The sequence below is a fragment of the Idiotropiscis lumnitzeri genome, chromosome 1 (genome assembly GCF_059441095.1).
Source record: "Idiotropiscis lumnitzeri isolate Australia: NSW breed Sydney's pygmy pipehorse chromosome 1, RoL_Ilum_1.0, whole genome shotgun sequence".
NCBI classification, from domain to species: domain Eukaryota; kingdom Metazoa; phylum Chordata; class Actinopteri; order Syngnathiformes; family Syngnathidae; genus Idiotropiscis; species Idiotropiscis lumnitzeri.
The window spans coordinates 34,451,672-34,466,842 of NC_142391.1; the positions used below are offsets into that span (position 1 = coordinate 34,451,672).

The 15,171-nt window shown below is 37.6% G+C and overlaps 1 protein-coding gene across 4 annotated transcripts; it reads right to left on the reverse strand.

Annotated features, from left to right (window-relative positions):
* Window positions 1–1,471: 1,471 nt before the first annotated feature.
* Window positions 1,472–11,157, reverse strand: slc2a11b (solute carrier family 2 member 11b). 4 transcript variants are annotated; one of them, XM_088305712.1, is made up of 12 exons: window positions 11,069–11,157; window positions 8,016–8,114; window positions 7,513–7,673; window positions 6,996–7,120; window positions 6,776–6,905; window positions 5,940–6,088; window positions 5,513–5,706; window positions 5,237–5,347; window positions 2,755–2,856; window positions 2,580–2,655; window positions 2,361–2,488; window positions 1,472–1,712 (listed from the first exon to the last, which is right to left on the reverse strand). In XM_088305712.1, exons 1-12 carry the CDS (start codon window positions 11,108–11,110, stop codon window positions 1,518–1,520), a joined length of 1,512 nt encoding a protein of 503 aa, XP_088161838.1. In that variant the 5' UTR covers window positions 11,111–11,157; the 3' UTR covers window positions 1,472–1,517. The 4 variants fall into 4 exon arrangements, with proteins under 4 accessions (XP_088161838.1, XP_088161837.1, XP_088161839.1 ...); XM_088305711.1 differs by lacking the exon at window positions 11,069–11,157 and adding an exon at window positions 8,404–8,920; XM_088305713.1 differs by lacking the exon at window positions 7,513–7,673.
* Between the last annotated feature and the right edge of the window lie 4,014 nt (window positions 11,158–15,171).

The window sequence follows — 15,171 nt, forward strand, 5'->3', positions numbered from 1 at the left end:
CAAATCATATCCTTTGAATAAATCCTCTTAGACATGTTGTTCAGCCTTTCAGGATATTTTGGGTTAATTTGTTAATTGTATATGTTTTGACCCTGCTTTTATTTAGGCGCATGCAAAGCAAAACAAGAGGTGTTGAGGGTGCTTATGCACAAAAGAGTAACGCAGCTGAAAGAAAAAGAAAACGGTTTGAAACCATGCGCGTCGTTTTCACTCTGTAAAACATTCATGTCAAGATTCTATATTAAACGCTACAAACAACTATCAGAAGGTCTTGCATCTTTTCCCCAAAGTGTATCTCTTAACTCAGACTAAGGGAGGTCAGGCATTTAACCTTTAAACATCAGGAACAAAAACCTCAATAGAACATGGATAATATTCACATTAGCAGGTTTACTGTCTTTTCATCAGTCATCTGAACTTTAATGTGGCGCTTGAGTTGACGAGATTTTGACACAGCTGTGCATGCCACAGGCCTGGAAATCGTGACTTTTTCCATGTACCCCCTGCAACTCTAATCTACCGTGTTTGGGGCCGTGTCGTGCTTCTCTAGGTGTTCTAGCACACGGAGCTGACTCATTCTACGATTTGCTAACAGAAAGTGGTCTCGGCATGAAAATGGATGCATCATCATTTTTGTTCCGGGTCAATGGTGTCGTTCAGCATTTTTGTGAATTTAGCAGATTCACCAAACCTCACTAGGTGCATCTGCAGATTTGACTCTAAACTGTAAAAAGTACCTCTAACTTGCAGTGCAGGTTGTGTAACAACATTTTAGTGTATTTGATTGAGGCCCAGGCAGACAAATTTGGTGCTCGTCGGACGTCATGGTATTTCATTCATTCATTAATCAAAAATATTATCATTTTAAAACTTTTTTAATATCACCCCCGTCACCATTGAGGTAGGGTTGGGGGGCAGGGGGGTCACGCTGGGACGCACCATCAAGGGTGAAATTGCCCACATCACATGCACAACGGATTACATCATCAGCAAAAGATCTTGGAGTTTAACTGCCAATGTTAGAGCAAGTCTATTTCTGTTCCTGCAATGTCAAGCAGGACGTGCTTAGGTGTACCTGATTTTGATGCATATGAAGGATACATCTTACATTGAAAGATTACTGTACGTCCATCCCAGAATGTGGGACGAAGGCACAAACACCCCGTTATGGCTAATTTTGCCAGTGCAAAGAAAACTCCACCCACAATTAGACAGAAGTTTGCGCTCGACTTGTGCTCAGCACAAAAACAGTGTCTATAATGCAGAGTTTTTCTCACAAATTCACAACCACTCATGCAAAAATTCAAAGCCCTCTTACCAGTATACCAGTTTTAATACTTTATAGTTTTGAGAAGGAGAACTTTTATGGCAAATTCCAGTAAATTTATTAAAACTGCAGAAAACAAAAATACATTTCATTTTTAAAAAAAGTTGAATTTTACTGTACAATTGAAAAGGCAGCATTGTGATGAATATAAAAAAAATATATTCACTTGAGTTATGAGATATAGTGCAGATTACATTGAGGTTGACAATAGTGTCGCACCAGAGCGATCAGTGCCGTAAGTCTTCTTTTTTCTCCCAGTCTGAAACTCATGTTGGATTTCCAGAAAGGTTTTCTTCTTGGTTTCAGGAATGATAAAGAATATGTAAAGTGCCACTAGGATGCAGATGACCATGAACACCAGGAAACAGTACTGCCCCAGACCGATCTTCAGAAACATAACACAAACACATAGAAGCTCATCATCAGTAATTCAGTGCCTGAAAATTAAAAGCACAACTGAAATTCAAGATGCAATTGTTAATCACCACACTAAATGTGTGTTGCTAAGTGAAGGTCCACCACTATTCATAATATGCTAACGTTAGCCAAAAATGTTTCACACATTTTGCGGTTTGCATGTTCATTGTCTGATTCAATTTAATTCTTACAAAACAAACTTGTACAATATGTATTTTTTTTTACCAGCATAACATATACATCATAAAATTAATAAGAAGTTCAGTGGAAAAGATCAGATTTTTGGGGACGTGAAATGGGGTCTCAAATTTGATTGCTCTAACACTGTTTCACTAACAGCTTATCAGGGGTCATTTGTCAAATAAATTCAAGAAGAGGAATAAGCAGTCTGTGAAATTAATATATACACTTCCCCATGTTGCAAACAGTATACAGTCCAGCATTGTTAAAACCAAGATTTATACAGGCCACTAAAGGGAAAAATGCTGGGTTTGAGGAATGTAGTCAAATCTCTGCTTCAACTGTAGAGGAGCATTTTCATGGCAATATAAATTCATCTGATCGCCAAAGGACAGGCTTGGCAGACATTCAGTTTAACGTCATGTTGGCTACTTACCACAATAAAAGGGAAGACCATACTGATGAAGAAGAAGCTGATCCAGTTTATGGAGCCTGCAATCATGTAGGCTGCAGGCCGTGCGTTTTGCGTGAACAGCTCCATAGTCAAGATATTAGTCACACCACCTTCGGAGAAGACAACAGAGACACCAGAATCGGATAATGTATGAACCAGCTTTTGGTAAATAACGAACTGACACAAGATGCAGATTGTTACCTGGTCCTAATCCAAAACTCAGAATAAAGGCAAAAACACATGCCATGCTGAGGTAGGGAAAAACTGGACTTATCTCCTGAGAGTAATAAGAAAAGACAGGGAGGTCATATAAAGTAGAAAAAGTGAAACTTTTTTTTTTTTTAAATTTACAATGAATATATATGTGGGTCAGTACCTGAAACGTAATGGTCAGAGTGAACAAAATGCAGCAGATACTCATGAGCGTGTATCCTCCAGTAATGAGCACTTTCCGACCCAGATGCTCGATAAGCAAACCCTGTGACACAAGACCACATGACAAGAATGAAAACACTACATGAAAGTATTTCCTCTCAGAATGTCACTGACCTTTCATGCTACGTTCGTCCATTTTGTTCCATCATAATACACTGTTATAATGTCTATTATAACCTGATCATTTCTCAAATCAGTACTGACGCATTTTTAAGCTTTAACTTAGTGAGTCAAACGTCAGCTTCTCTCTCTGATGGACATCTGCGATTCTACAAACCTTATTTCCAATGAAGCCGGGATGTTAAGTTGTGTAACATGAATAAAAACAGAATGCAATGATTTGCAAATAATTCTCAACCGATATTCAGTAGAATAGACTACAACAAATTTAATGTCCAACCTGATAAACTTTTTTTTGTGAGCAAATATTCACATAGTATTTTGAATTGGATGCCTGCAACTTGCTTTTTGAAGCTTTGTAGATGAATTCATTTCCCATTCTTGCTTGATATACAGTTGCTGTTGTTCAACAGTATGGGGTCATATTGTGCACTTTGTAACGGCAGGCTCTCTCAGGTGATCTTGAAACTTTAACTTTCATTTTTAGATGTAGCCAAAAACAGTGTTAATTGACACTGGTTTGCTGAAGTGGCAACTTTCTTTACATAAGAATGTTGTTGTTTTTTAACACAATGCCTCTTGCGGGATTGAAGGTGAAAGCTATTTAATGATGGCTTTCAGCCGTGCTGCTAACATGCAGATATCGCTCCAGACTTGCTCAATCTTTTGATGACATATGAATCGTAGATCATGACATTCTTAAATTCCTTTCAATTGTGCGTTGAGGAATGTTCTTAAAATGTCGGACTATTTGCTCACACAGTTGTTCATGAAGTGGTGAAGCTCACCACATCTGAGCCTTTTATGAGTGCACTTTTTACACATAATTGAGATTCTCACCTGTTTCCAATTAACATGAATGATCCAAAATGGTGTTTTGGAGCATTACTCAACTTTCCCAGTCTTTTATTTTCCCTGTCCCAGCTTTTTTTGGGATGTGTTGCAGGCATTAAATGCAAAATGAGAATATAATTAAAAAAATATGTATATATTGTCTTTGTTATTTATTCAATTAAATATAGGTTGAAAATGATTTGAGTTCTCTTTTCATTAAATTTGTACACTTGTTGTAAAATTGTTTGTATTAAAAGTCACTTCGTCACAGCAGGCAGTGACCTAAATGTTTTTTACATCATCCCGCGACCCACGTGAGGATAAGCGCCTTGGTTATTGGATCGATGGATGGTCCTTGAAGTTTCTCCAAGTACCACAATAATGACCAACATTCAAATACTGTAGTATAGTAGGGCAAATTTTGCGACAGAGGTTTTATTCCCAAAAAGCATATTATATTTTATGTAATTATGCAATGTTTGCGCATTTCATTCAGAGATTTCGAATACCACTAGATGGAGCCCGACTTTGGGAATCAATGTTTCATATTGAATGTCAACAGTGATTAATTTACCCAACATAAATGAATAATCCCAACAGATTTGTTAGAATGCTGCCAAGGATCCACGCCAAAATGTACCAGTAGACATCAGTGAAAGATAGGAAAGGCAAAAAAAAAAAAAGTTATCAAAAAATTCTAAACCACAAAAAACAGCACTGGTGAGTCTAAGGGGCACAGTTCAGCGGTGCAGGGTTTGATTCTGGCTCCCCAGGCCTGCGTTGGTTTTCTTTGAGTACTCCAGTTCCCTCCAATATTCCACAGACATGAATAGTAGATGGATTGAACACTCTAAAATATCCCAAGGTATGAGAGTGTGTGTCTTTGTGTAATCGCAATTGGCTGGTAACCAGTTGCCCAAAAGGCAGCTGGGATAGGCACCCGCGACCCTCGTGAGGAGAAGCGGCTTAGATAATGGATGGCGAGTCCAATTTAAGACAATTGTTTTTGTGTTCACTGAAAAATTAATAAAACCTTTACATGTCAAACTAAGCACTGTTTTGTACATTTTGTACATATCTTTGAATGTCTGCACAGTTTCACAGCACTAACTGAGATTAAGATGGATATTAGACTGAGTCCAGAAATGAGGCCTTGTGACCTTCTATCGCTAATCATTTTTGGGAGACATTCCCTAGAAAGGGCACAAGGCTTTTCTTTGCGTTCCAGTGTTTCATTCATGAGTAATTCTCTGTGAATGTCATTTGAGTATAAAAACTAAATCAGAAGGTGACACAAGGTCAGAAGCTAAATAGGTTAAGCAAAATAATATAATGAAAAAAATTAATGTGTTACGGCATCATATCTCAAAACAACTAAATACAACTAATAAGTAGTATGATAATAACAAGTAGAATGCCGATGCCAACGCGAAACTAAACAAAAAAAAGGAAATGAAGAGAATACTTACACAGGTCAAAGCAGTGATGCATTCACAGGCACCGGTGCCAACTGTTGCATATGGTATTCCCGCACTAGGAATTCCTGCTTGCGTAAACACATAATCTGCATAGAAGTAAATCTGCAGCAAAAACAGAAGAGAATATACAATTCAAATCTCAAATGACTCTTCATTTAGAGAAATGTTAGCCAAATGAAGACTGATTATATCTAATTTTCAGGATGACGTGAGCATTTGGAGGAATACAGAAAAGGCCCAGTGTTGTTAAAGAGATACATTACATACAGCATTGATTCCGTTCAGCTGCTGAGCCGAATTGAGAAGGATGATGGTGAGAAGCTGCCAGCGTACGCTGCGGTCCGTAAACAGCTCCCATGGCTTCTTGGCCTTGAATCCCTCCTGGTCTAGGTTGTTCTTCTCCTTCTCCATGTCCTCCATTTCACCATCACAATCAGCTGCACCGTGGAGCTGCCTGAGGGCTGCATGCAAGCAGATGATGCACAGCATGTGGTGATTGTTGGCCCGAGTCATCCTTTTTAAATCAAGGTTCACCGAATGTAATGGGATCTTATGATACCATGCTGATGAAGATAACGCTCTTTGCTTCAGGTGATTTAAGACAGTCTATATTAAATTTTTCAAACCACAGCTATGTGCCCTGGATAATAACGTTAACCCCCAAAAACTGAAGCATGTATAGTGTTGAATTCACCTTTTCTGCATCCCTCATAATCTCCTCTGTCAATAAGCAGGAAGCGTGGACTCTCCGGGAACCACGGGAGCGTCAGGAGCTGCATGACCGCTGGGATGCATGTGGTGGCAAGCAGAATGGGCCAGTACTCTTCTTTACCTAGCAGCTCTCTGTTCAACAACACAGAAGCTAGCGCAACATCCTTCTTGCATTTTGAAAAATAATACTAGTTTACCCATACAGTGTACAAGTAACACAAATTTGAATTGTTGCTCAAAAAAGAGGCTTCATTCAAAATGTTATTATAAATATTCTTATGAATTAAATGTTGTGTATATAAAACAACCACATAACAGTGCCTTAAGTCCGCAGGCTCGATGCACTGGGACACTGAACACACTGTGAACGTTACCATCGCACTTAAATATAAATAAATAATTTTAAAAAATGGACATAAATATTCAGTTACAATGTAAAGCACATAAATAGAAATTTAACCATGAAATTTAAATACAACTTAAAAAAAAAAAATAAAAAAAAAATCAACCACGACAGTATTATGCATAGTTTGAATATTTTTTTCACATACCACTAAAAAACATTATTATAGAGTGTTGTTTTCCACATCAAAAACACATCACAATCAGTTTTGTTGGTTTTAGGAGGCTGGAATGGATTAGTGGCATTTCCATTCATTTCAATTTGGGAAGATGATTTGAGATACGAATGTTGAGTTTCGTGTGTGGAACAAAACTCTTGATTTATGGCACCACAGTATTCTCAATGCGGCAATATTTTAAATCCTATAAAAACATTAAATATTTGCTAGTCAAAATTAGAAAAGGAAATATTTTTACCTGAGGCCCATCACCTGTCCAGTGAAGATCCCACCCGTCACAAAAACTGAGGTTCCCATTCCCATGAGGCCACGAATGGATGTCGGAGCAATTTCCACCAAGTACAAGGGTTGAACACAAAGGCCAATGCCTATGCACATGACAAACGGGTTAAAGTCAGTGATAGCATTATCAGATAAGAATCACTTATGCATTTTATGTAGGATTGAATGAGATGTACCAGCATTTAATCCAATGAAAAGACGTCCGAGGATGATTAGTTCAAATATTCCTGTTGGGTAGCTCAGACCCATCATCAGGGCAGCAATTATGGCAAAAATATTATTGACCAACAATGTCCCTTTCCTGTAGCAACACAGACATATGACCTTTATTACATGCTCACACAACAATATATACAGTATTAATGCCATTATTATGTCATTGTCAGGGAAGCAATCTCAAGAGTTCCAATGCAATGATCTGTATCAACAATTCTGCTTTTGACAAAATAAAAATGCTTGGATTGACACTATCAGAAAGGTTTTAATGAAAAAAAAATCAAGAAGTGTGCTGAAAGATGTTTCGAATATTTTTTTTATCTGGTGCTGGGAAAAAATATGAAAGACTGAGCATTATTAACAGGTATGGGCAGAATTATTTGCACAGCTCTTGCATTATTTAGGTTTTGCAGAGTGACCAAGTTAAACATATGCTTTTTTTTTTTTTTTTTAATTAAATGTTCAAGAAAAAAATACCTTCCCAGCTTTAACGACAGTGTTCCTCCAATTGACACTCCTATTAGACCTCCAAGGGTAAATATAGCCACAATAGTGGACCACATTAAAGTGAGAACACCGTCTGCAATGTCGGTTTGGTAACGCTCTGTCCATGTTTGGTTGATGAAATTTTGCACAGACTATAGACATGACAAGGGACAAAAGATGAATACCATCAATCAATTTTCTACATTTTCTAGAGGAGTCAGCTGACTTTGGGCAATATGTGAGGAACATCCAGGACTGGTTACCAGTCAATCCTCAGAGGGCACTCATATACTTTTACACTGATCATAAACATTCCTTCACAATTACACCAATGGAAACACACAAACACACGGGAAAGGCCTGTGTCAAGATTCAAACTGGGAACCTCTCGACTGAGGCAGACATGATAACTACTAGGTAACCAACCATGCATGAGTATAAAAATACACGTATCAAAATTTTATTATGTTCGTATTAGAAGACATCAGCATTACCTTGGTGGGTGCATTAATGACAGAGACGTTATATCCATATTGGAAGGTCCCCCCTATACAAGCAGCAAACGTAGCCAGAAGAAGGGTTTTGTTTGGGACCTGCCAGAGAAAAGCAGAAATGCAAAAAAAAGAGAATATGAGACCAAACTGATTCTTGCAACAAAGGACTGCGTGCACTCAAGTAATAATAATTAAAAAAATAATATTCTTGTTCTTACTCTAGGCATAAACGATTAAAGGGCTTTTTGCCGACTTTTATACCCTAATATTAATTTATTTACTCACATTTTATTATCGTAAAATGCGCGTAGTACATCTCAAATGGTCAGCGTAATCCAAATATAGCCTAATCGCATGTTGACAAAATTAAACAAAATACTTCACATACCTTCAATGCCGGCTTTTTTTCTTCAGCCTCTTTAATTAACAACGGAGTATATTCATTGTCATTGTCCCAATTTTCTTTCGACATTTTTGAGCGCGCTGCTGAGTGTCAGTAGTATCCAAAATGTCCGTTGAGCACTGAGCGTCCTCCTTATTCAGAGGTTGAATCTAACTAACAAGGGGATGGTTTTATCCTGCAACAGCCCACTGTTCTTGTGTCTAATTCGACCGCAGTGTGTGAATAATCAACTTATGGTCCCACTTTGAGAAGTTGTCTCGCATGAAGCCATGAAATGTCGAGACGTCACAAGCGGATTTCCTTGAAATTATGACTTCAAGTGGTCATTCAATGAATAAAAAATGGCAAACGTTTTCATTGCAATTTCTACTTTTAACTGTCTCAAAGCAGGTATTAATAATGGTCTGTCCCTCTCGGATGTAGGGTTTCAAATTAAAAGCTTTCTGACAGCTCTAAACGTGAATGTCATAAACTGTCAATTCAAAGTGATGTTAAAAGCAACACCACAGTCGGTTTGGTTTGGTTGGAGCGTTTGTTTGTCACTCAACCATTCCAGTCCGTCCCGGTCCACCATACCCAGGGAGGCACCCAGGAAATGTAATCAAATTCCTAGATAGCATTTCAGAATAAAAGCATTTGAAATCTGCGTGAGTTTAAACAGATGACGAATGTCGTGTTTGTTGATTGATTTCAGTGACAACGGTCATCACTCCACCTTTTCATTCTGATAGTTACTAGACCGTGACAGGACGTTGGCGGTTTTATTTAAATCCGATGTAGCATTTGAATGAAAGCCATTGCAAATTTGCACAAGGAACAGTACTTCTAACTTTAGAGTGACATTAAAAATAGCCCCTTTATCTCTCAAAACATCATTTTCTTGTAGAAACATCCTAAAAGGCACCCATAAAGTTTAATCTGAATCCGATGTAGTATTTTAGAATAAAAGATCCTTGTAATCTGTAAATAGTCATTCACCACAATTTATTGATTAAAATTGTTAAAAGTCATCAGCCTATTTTCACTCAACCACTTCAATTTTGGCAGATTGTAGATCTTCCCAGGATGCTACCCAGGATTTTTCATCCAGATCTGTAGTATCACTTCAGATTAAAAGCTTTTGGAAAGCCGCATTTAAGTGGCATTAACTCTTATTTTATTTTGGAATATTATGTTCCCCATTATCATTATTACTTGTAGTTGTAAAATCATTTGACAATGGCATACACTACAAGAAGTGTCATTCAGAGTGTGTGTCCCTTAAAATCTTCCTGTGACCGTATACCACGAATTGATATTCCACTTCTGACAGGACGCCACCTGTGAAGTGTTATTCAAATATTACATGTAATTCCATAACAAACACCCTTAGCCATTCATTATAATAATCAATTGACATTAAAATGTGCATTTAATGACAGTAATTTATGCATTTAAATGTAAATGCAAAATGCAAAAATAACTAAAAAGATTTAATTATAATGACAAAGGGACGTAATTCTGAAATCCTACATCCAAATTACTTTAAATCTCCGTGTGGCATAAAATAATAACTGAATATCTGCAAAATGTGAAACGTTTGTTTGACAACAAAGGGATTCTTTGTAAATGTCACTCTAAATTTGTAATTAATGACAGTCCCTCATACAGATTCGAATGGACTTTTCTAATGAGATGTGACAAGATTTGGATGAAACATTCCGGGTGTCATCATGGGATAGTCTAGTAACTTCCGTGGGATTTATTTGTCACCCTGGATTTACAGTGATTGACAGGCTCATTCAGCAGATTTTTTTCCAAATGTAACACTTGGATAAATAGAATTAATGAACTCGCAGTTAAGGGATGGATACATATACCAACATATATATATATATATATTTTTTTTTAATTTATTTATTTATTTATTTTAAGCATTTTTGAAGGTGCGCTGCTACTACGCACTTTCTTTTAAGCATTTTTGAAGGTGCGCCGCTACTTCGCGGATTTTCAGTTTTCGCGGGTGGTCTCGGCCCCCATTAACCGCGATAACCGAGGGTTCACTGTATTCAACTCAACTCCTTGGGATAGGTTTCCACCATATTTTTATATGAACAACTGAAAACAGATGCAGAAACGGTTTGCTTGCCAAACACAATACATGACTTGACTGATTAAAAGAAAAAGGCACAGCAAAGTTGTGGAATTGATGGCCATGGGGTTTTGCGTATTAGTCCAGTAGAAAAATAAGTATTTAATTGCATTGTTTATATATGATTGATAAACATTTCTGAAAGTTCTGCTGTTAAAGTGCTTATTCATTGAACAATAAATGAATACACACATACTGTGTGCAGTCGTTGTTTTGTTCTATTATCACGCATATTTGAATTGTAGAGGATTCCCTGCAGACCTACACGAACACAGACAACAGCATGCAGATTTCATTTGGAATTTGCAATGAATCACTGCCAACTGAAAGTACAACGCAGTTCAAGTGAATTGAATTGCTATGTTCGGTTGATTACAGGAAGAGCTATAGTGTCTAATCAAGAAAATCAATTCCTTTCACTAATATGGATCATAACTCCTTCACATCAATCTATGTCTAAAATATATCAAACTTAATTTAGATGTAATTCTGCAACTACATCAGTAATTTTTGACTTACCCTTTTATTTGATCTAGCAGGTGGTTCCTCGCTGATCTCCATGATAAAAGCACCAAAACAGCAATTAAGTTTGAATTAAACGTGGATAATGAATGTTCCGCTTCAGACAAAAGTCTAGCATAATGGAATGCTGCCGTGAGGTGTAGCATATGATCTCAGCTCCATGGAGGGGGGAGTGGTTCAGTAACCCCTCAAGTTGCATTCTTGGGGCTGAGGCTTGTGAGTCTTGTGATTTTTGTAACAAAAAAAAAAATCATAATTAGAAGGACGTAAAAAAAAACGATTCATGCCTTTAAGAATGTTGTTGCAGATTATTTTTGGAAATAAAAAAAATATATATTTGCAAATTTTGCATGTTGATTGCATTGCATGAATGATCAATCTGCCGCTCATCATAAAAAAGAAAAAAAACATTTATGGGTGGAGCAAGGACCATCCATGGGGAATTTATTCCCTCCAAAAACAAATTACGTAATAGTAGGCTATAAGCGCCGTAGAAGACAATGGTAAAAGAAAAAGAAAAAAAACGCCATGGAGAAAACTATGATAAAAGTGCAGACTTTGAGGTCGAAATCAAATAAAACAAAGGCGAAAGGACAGTGGGTTAACTTTTTAAAAAACTACTAACAGTTTTCAGCAAGGCATTTAAACAATCCAAAAATATAATCTGGACGACATTAGCAAAGTGTCTGCAAGGCGGTCCAGTTCCCCCATTAATCCCATAATCCTTTGAGAGGTTGCGCTCATTTCTGCACAATGAAGCCACAATCTGGACTCACGTGAACTGATGTAATAAAGTGAAAATGCTGGATTGTATGGCATAGGACTGGAGGAACTCTCTTCATCTCAGCTACAGTAGGACTGGGTTTGTGTTTGAATGTGAAACGTGTCAGAAAAGGGGCACTGCTTGTCGGAATTCACGGAGGCCACAAGAATTAGAAATAAAAAACATTCAAGAGGCTCGGATATACGAGCATTTGGACTTGATCATAGAAATAAATGTTTCACATGCTTTCTAGTCTGTTACATAAGATACATCTGTTTTTATGTCACTGCGTTTTAACGCCACCGGTTTGATGGTTTGTCTGCGCATTTGCTACTTTGGCCGCTTTGAAGAGGAGCAGTTGAATGCAACAGGATGATTACTTGCTGATAAAAGTTGTCTTTATCCTGAACAATTTGTTGGATGGTATTATAGCGCGATAGTGATTGGACATCAACCTTGGCAGATAAAGACTCGAGCATCTAGTCATATTTAGGATACATTATCCTTCGGTCATCAATTACAGTTACATTACAAAATATATGTTTGGGTCTTATGTATGGCAAATGTTAAAAAAAATGTTAGTCTAGTAGCGGGATGAGAACCCAGTTGATTAACCCCCGTAACCCCCTAATAATCCCCGTAATTTCCCTACTACAAAACACACCTGATAAAAAGCCACAATAGGTAAATGTAGCCATAAAAAAACGATTTATGCATGCATTAGTCGCTTTGGGCAAATAGCCGTGGGTTTCCACATTATTAAATGGGGCATTATCTATATTTTAATTAATATTTTTTAATATTTTAACCCCCCCCTCACAGATACAATACAATATAATTTTATTTATATAGCACATTTTACAAAAGCTGGAGCTGCAACAAAGCACTTTCCATATGGTAAAATATAAATTAACGGCAAATTATCACACAAATTAAAAGCCAAACAATAGATACCAGAAGAACAGCAGAATAGCAACAGTCTCGTGTTGAGTCGAAAGCTAAAGAATAAAACTGTGTCTTCAAACGAGTTTCAATGGGAGGTCACTTCAGAGATAAGGACTGGTAGCAGAAAAGGCGCAATCCCCCATGAGGCTGCGCTTGGTCCTCGGCACCTCCGGCAGCAATTAGACCTGAGGCAGTGGGCAGGTCCTCGGAGAGGTACACTAGGGCGAGGTCATTTAAAGCTTTGAAGACAAACAGAAGTATTTTAAAGCGAACTATAAAGTGCACTTGGAGCCAGGAAAGAGAGGCCAAGATTGGGGTCATGTCATCCGTCTTTCGAGCTCCTGTTGAAAGACGAGCAGCAGCATTTTACACCAGTTGGAGCCGCTTGAGGAAGGACTGGCTGACTCCAAAGTAAAGTGCATTACAGTATTCTAGTTTAGATGTAACAAAGGCATGGATTACTGTTTCTAAATACAGCTGGGAAAGAAAGGGCTTCACTTTAGCGAGCTGCCTAAGGTGAAAGAAGCTGGATCGAACAACAGCACTGATTTGCCAATCAAATATAAATCAATGTCCAATTTAAAACACAAGTTCGAGACTGGTTGGCTTTAGATAGGATGTCAGAGGGACAATGTTAACAGGGTTGAAAGTAGAAGGGCCACTGGGACCGAACAACATAAATTCAGTCTTTTTGTGTTGAAATTCAAGAAATTAAGTGACATATAGATTTTGATTTCCTCTAGACAGAACGGAGTGGTCTCATGGAGAAAGCAGCTATTTTGCTCAGCGGGACTTAGATCTGACTGCATAGCAATGGAAGTTAAATTCTATTTTCCTCTTTTGTGGTAATTGGGATGTTTTTATTGTACCGCACTTTGAGCTTCATTTCATGGATAAAAAGTGCTATATAAATAAAATTTCATGAGATTTTGATTTGTTATAGGTGTTCAAAAGAAGGTGGCCACGCCCCTTTTTGATGAAAACGTTAAAATCTGGTGGGCCGTGGCTCCCAAGGGACTGCTGTGATTGACCTAAAATTTGGGTTTGGTGTTGTGCCATCACTATCAGCATGTTACAGAAAGTTTTATTAAAATCAAAATCTGCTTGGTTAAACCCAATTGGTTTTCAGCATGGAACAACCCATTGGACTTTGTATGTACTAACTGGGCAAATTTTGGTTTGATGTTAAAGATGACATTGTGAATGTTAAGTGAAACAGGAACAAATACAAGACTCTAAATATTTGGTCAAACCACGTTACAAGTTGAACCGAGTCTTCCATAAGCAGCGGGTTAAGATACTAAACTACTGAGCAAACAAAAAAATAAAAGAAGACGTCATGCAAAGCCTGACTTTTTGTTCAGTATGCAGACTACCCGATGATATGTGTGAAATTCTGCACTCAGTATTCAAATAATTGTGTTAAGTAATTGAAACAAATGTTTCATCTTGTAATTGTTTGAATTGTTTCAATTTAAATCCAAAGTACTATAATTATTATGTAGGTAAGGTAATTTATTTATCGTGTTTGTGTTGTCTAAAAATGTGTTGTTTCGTTTGTGGTTAGAAATTAGAAATTAGAAATCCCTTTATTGTCATTGTACTCAAGTGTGCAACGAGATTAGAGGGCTCCCCTCTCCAGTGCAATACAACAATAATACAGACAAATATATAAATTAGATAAATAAATAAGAGAGTGCAAAGGAATTTAGTACTGAATAGGGTATATAAAAACACATCACAATGCTGTTCTGCAAGGTAAGGGTGTTCTCGTGTGTGTGTGAGAGTTCAGAATGGAGATGGCTCTCGGAAAGAAACTGTTTCTCAGTCTATTGGTCCTCGATTTGATGCATCTGTAGCGCCTGCCAGAGGGCATCAGGTCAAACAGGTGTGAGTTTGGGTGGGTATTGTCTTTGACGATGTTGAGAGCCCTTCTGAGGCACCGGGCGGTGTAGATGTCCGACAGTGAGGGGAGAGGGCAGCCAATAATCCTTTGCGCTTACTTTAGTCATATGATTAGAAACAGCATGAATGGTGATTTTGTTTGGAAACAGACCTTGAGGCTGATCAGCAGACCAAACAGAAGACCTTGTGAAAAAAAAAAAGCGTTGGGACTACTATGCAATTTACAAAAATCCCACAATTGTCATAAAATGTTCAGCAATATAAAGAACCACTGAGAATCACAAGACATTTAAAGGGGGGGTGAATGGAATTTGTGTGCTTGTGTTATCTCTCCTCCAGCTGTTTCCTAATTGCTTCCCGTTATTGCATTTTCTTCAACTGAACGGTATTGCATTCTTTGAATACTACAGAATGGTCACTAGTTCGGTATTTCACTCAGTTATACAAGAACAAAGGCTTTGGCGCAAATGAATTTCAAAAACATTGT

Bases quoted from the DNA above. Each gene is read 5' to 3' on its own strand.
- slc2a11b (XM_088305711.1), bottom strand. From the start codon at position 8,487: ATGTCGAAAGAAAATTGGGACAATGACAATGAATATACTCCGTTGTTA. The intron at 2,656-2,754 runs GTACTGACCCAC...TATTACTCTCAG, and splicing joins CTCTGACCATTACGTTTCAG to GAGATAAGTCCAGTTTTTCC. The intron at 2,489-2,579 runs GTAACAATCTGC...TCTTCTCCGAAG, and splicing joins GAGTTTTGGATTAGGACCAG to GTGGTGTGACTAATATCTTG.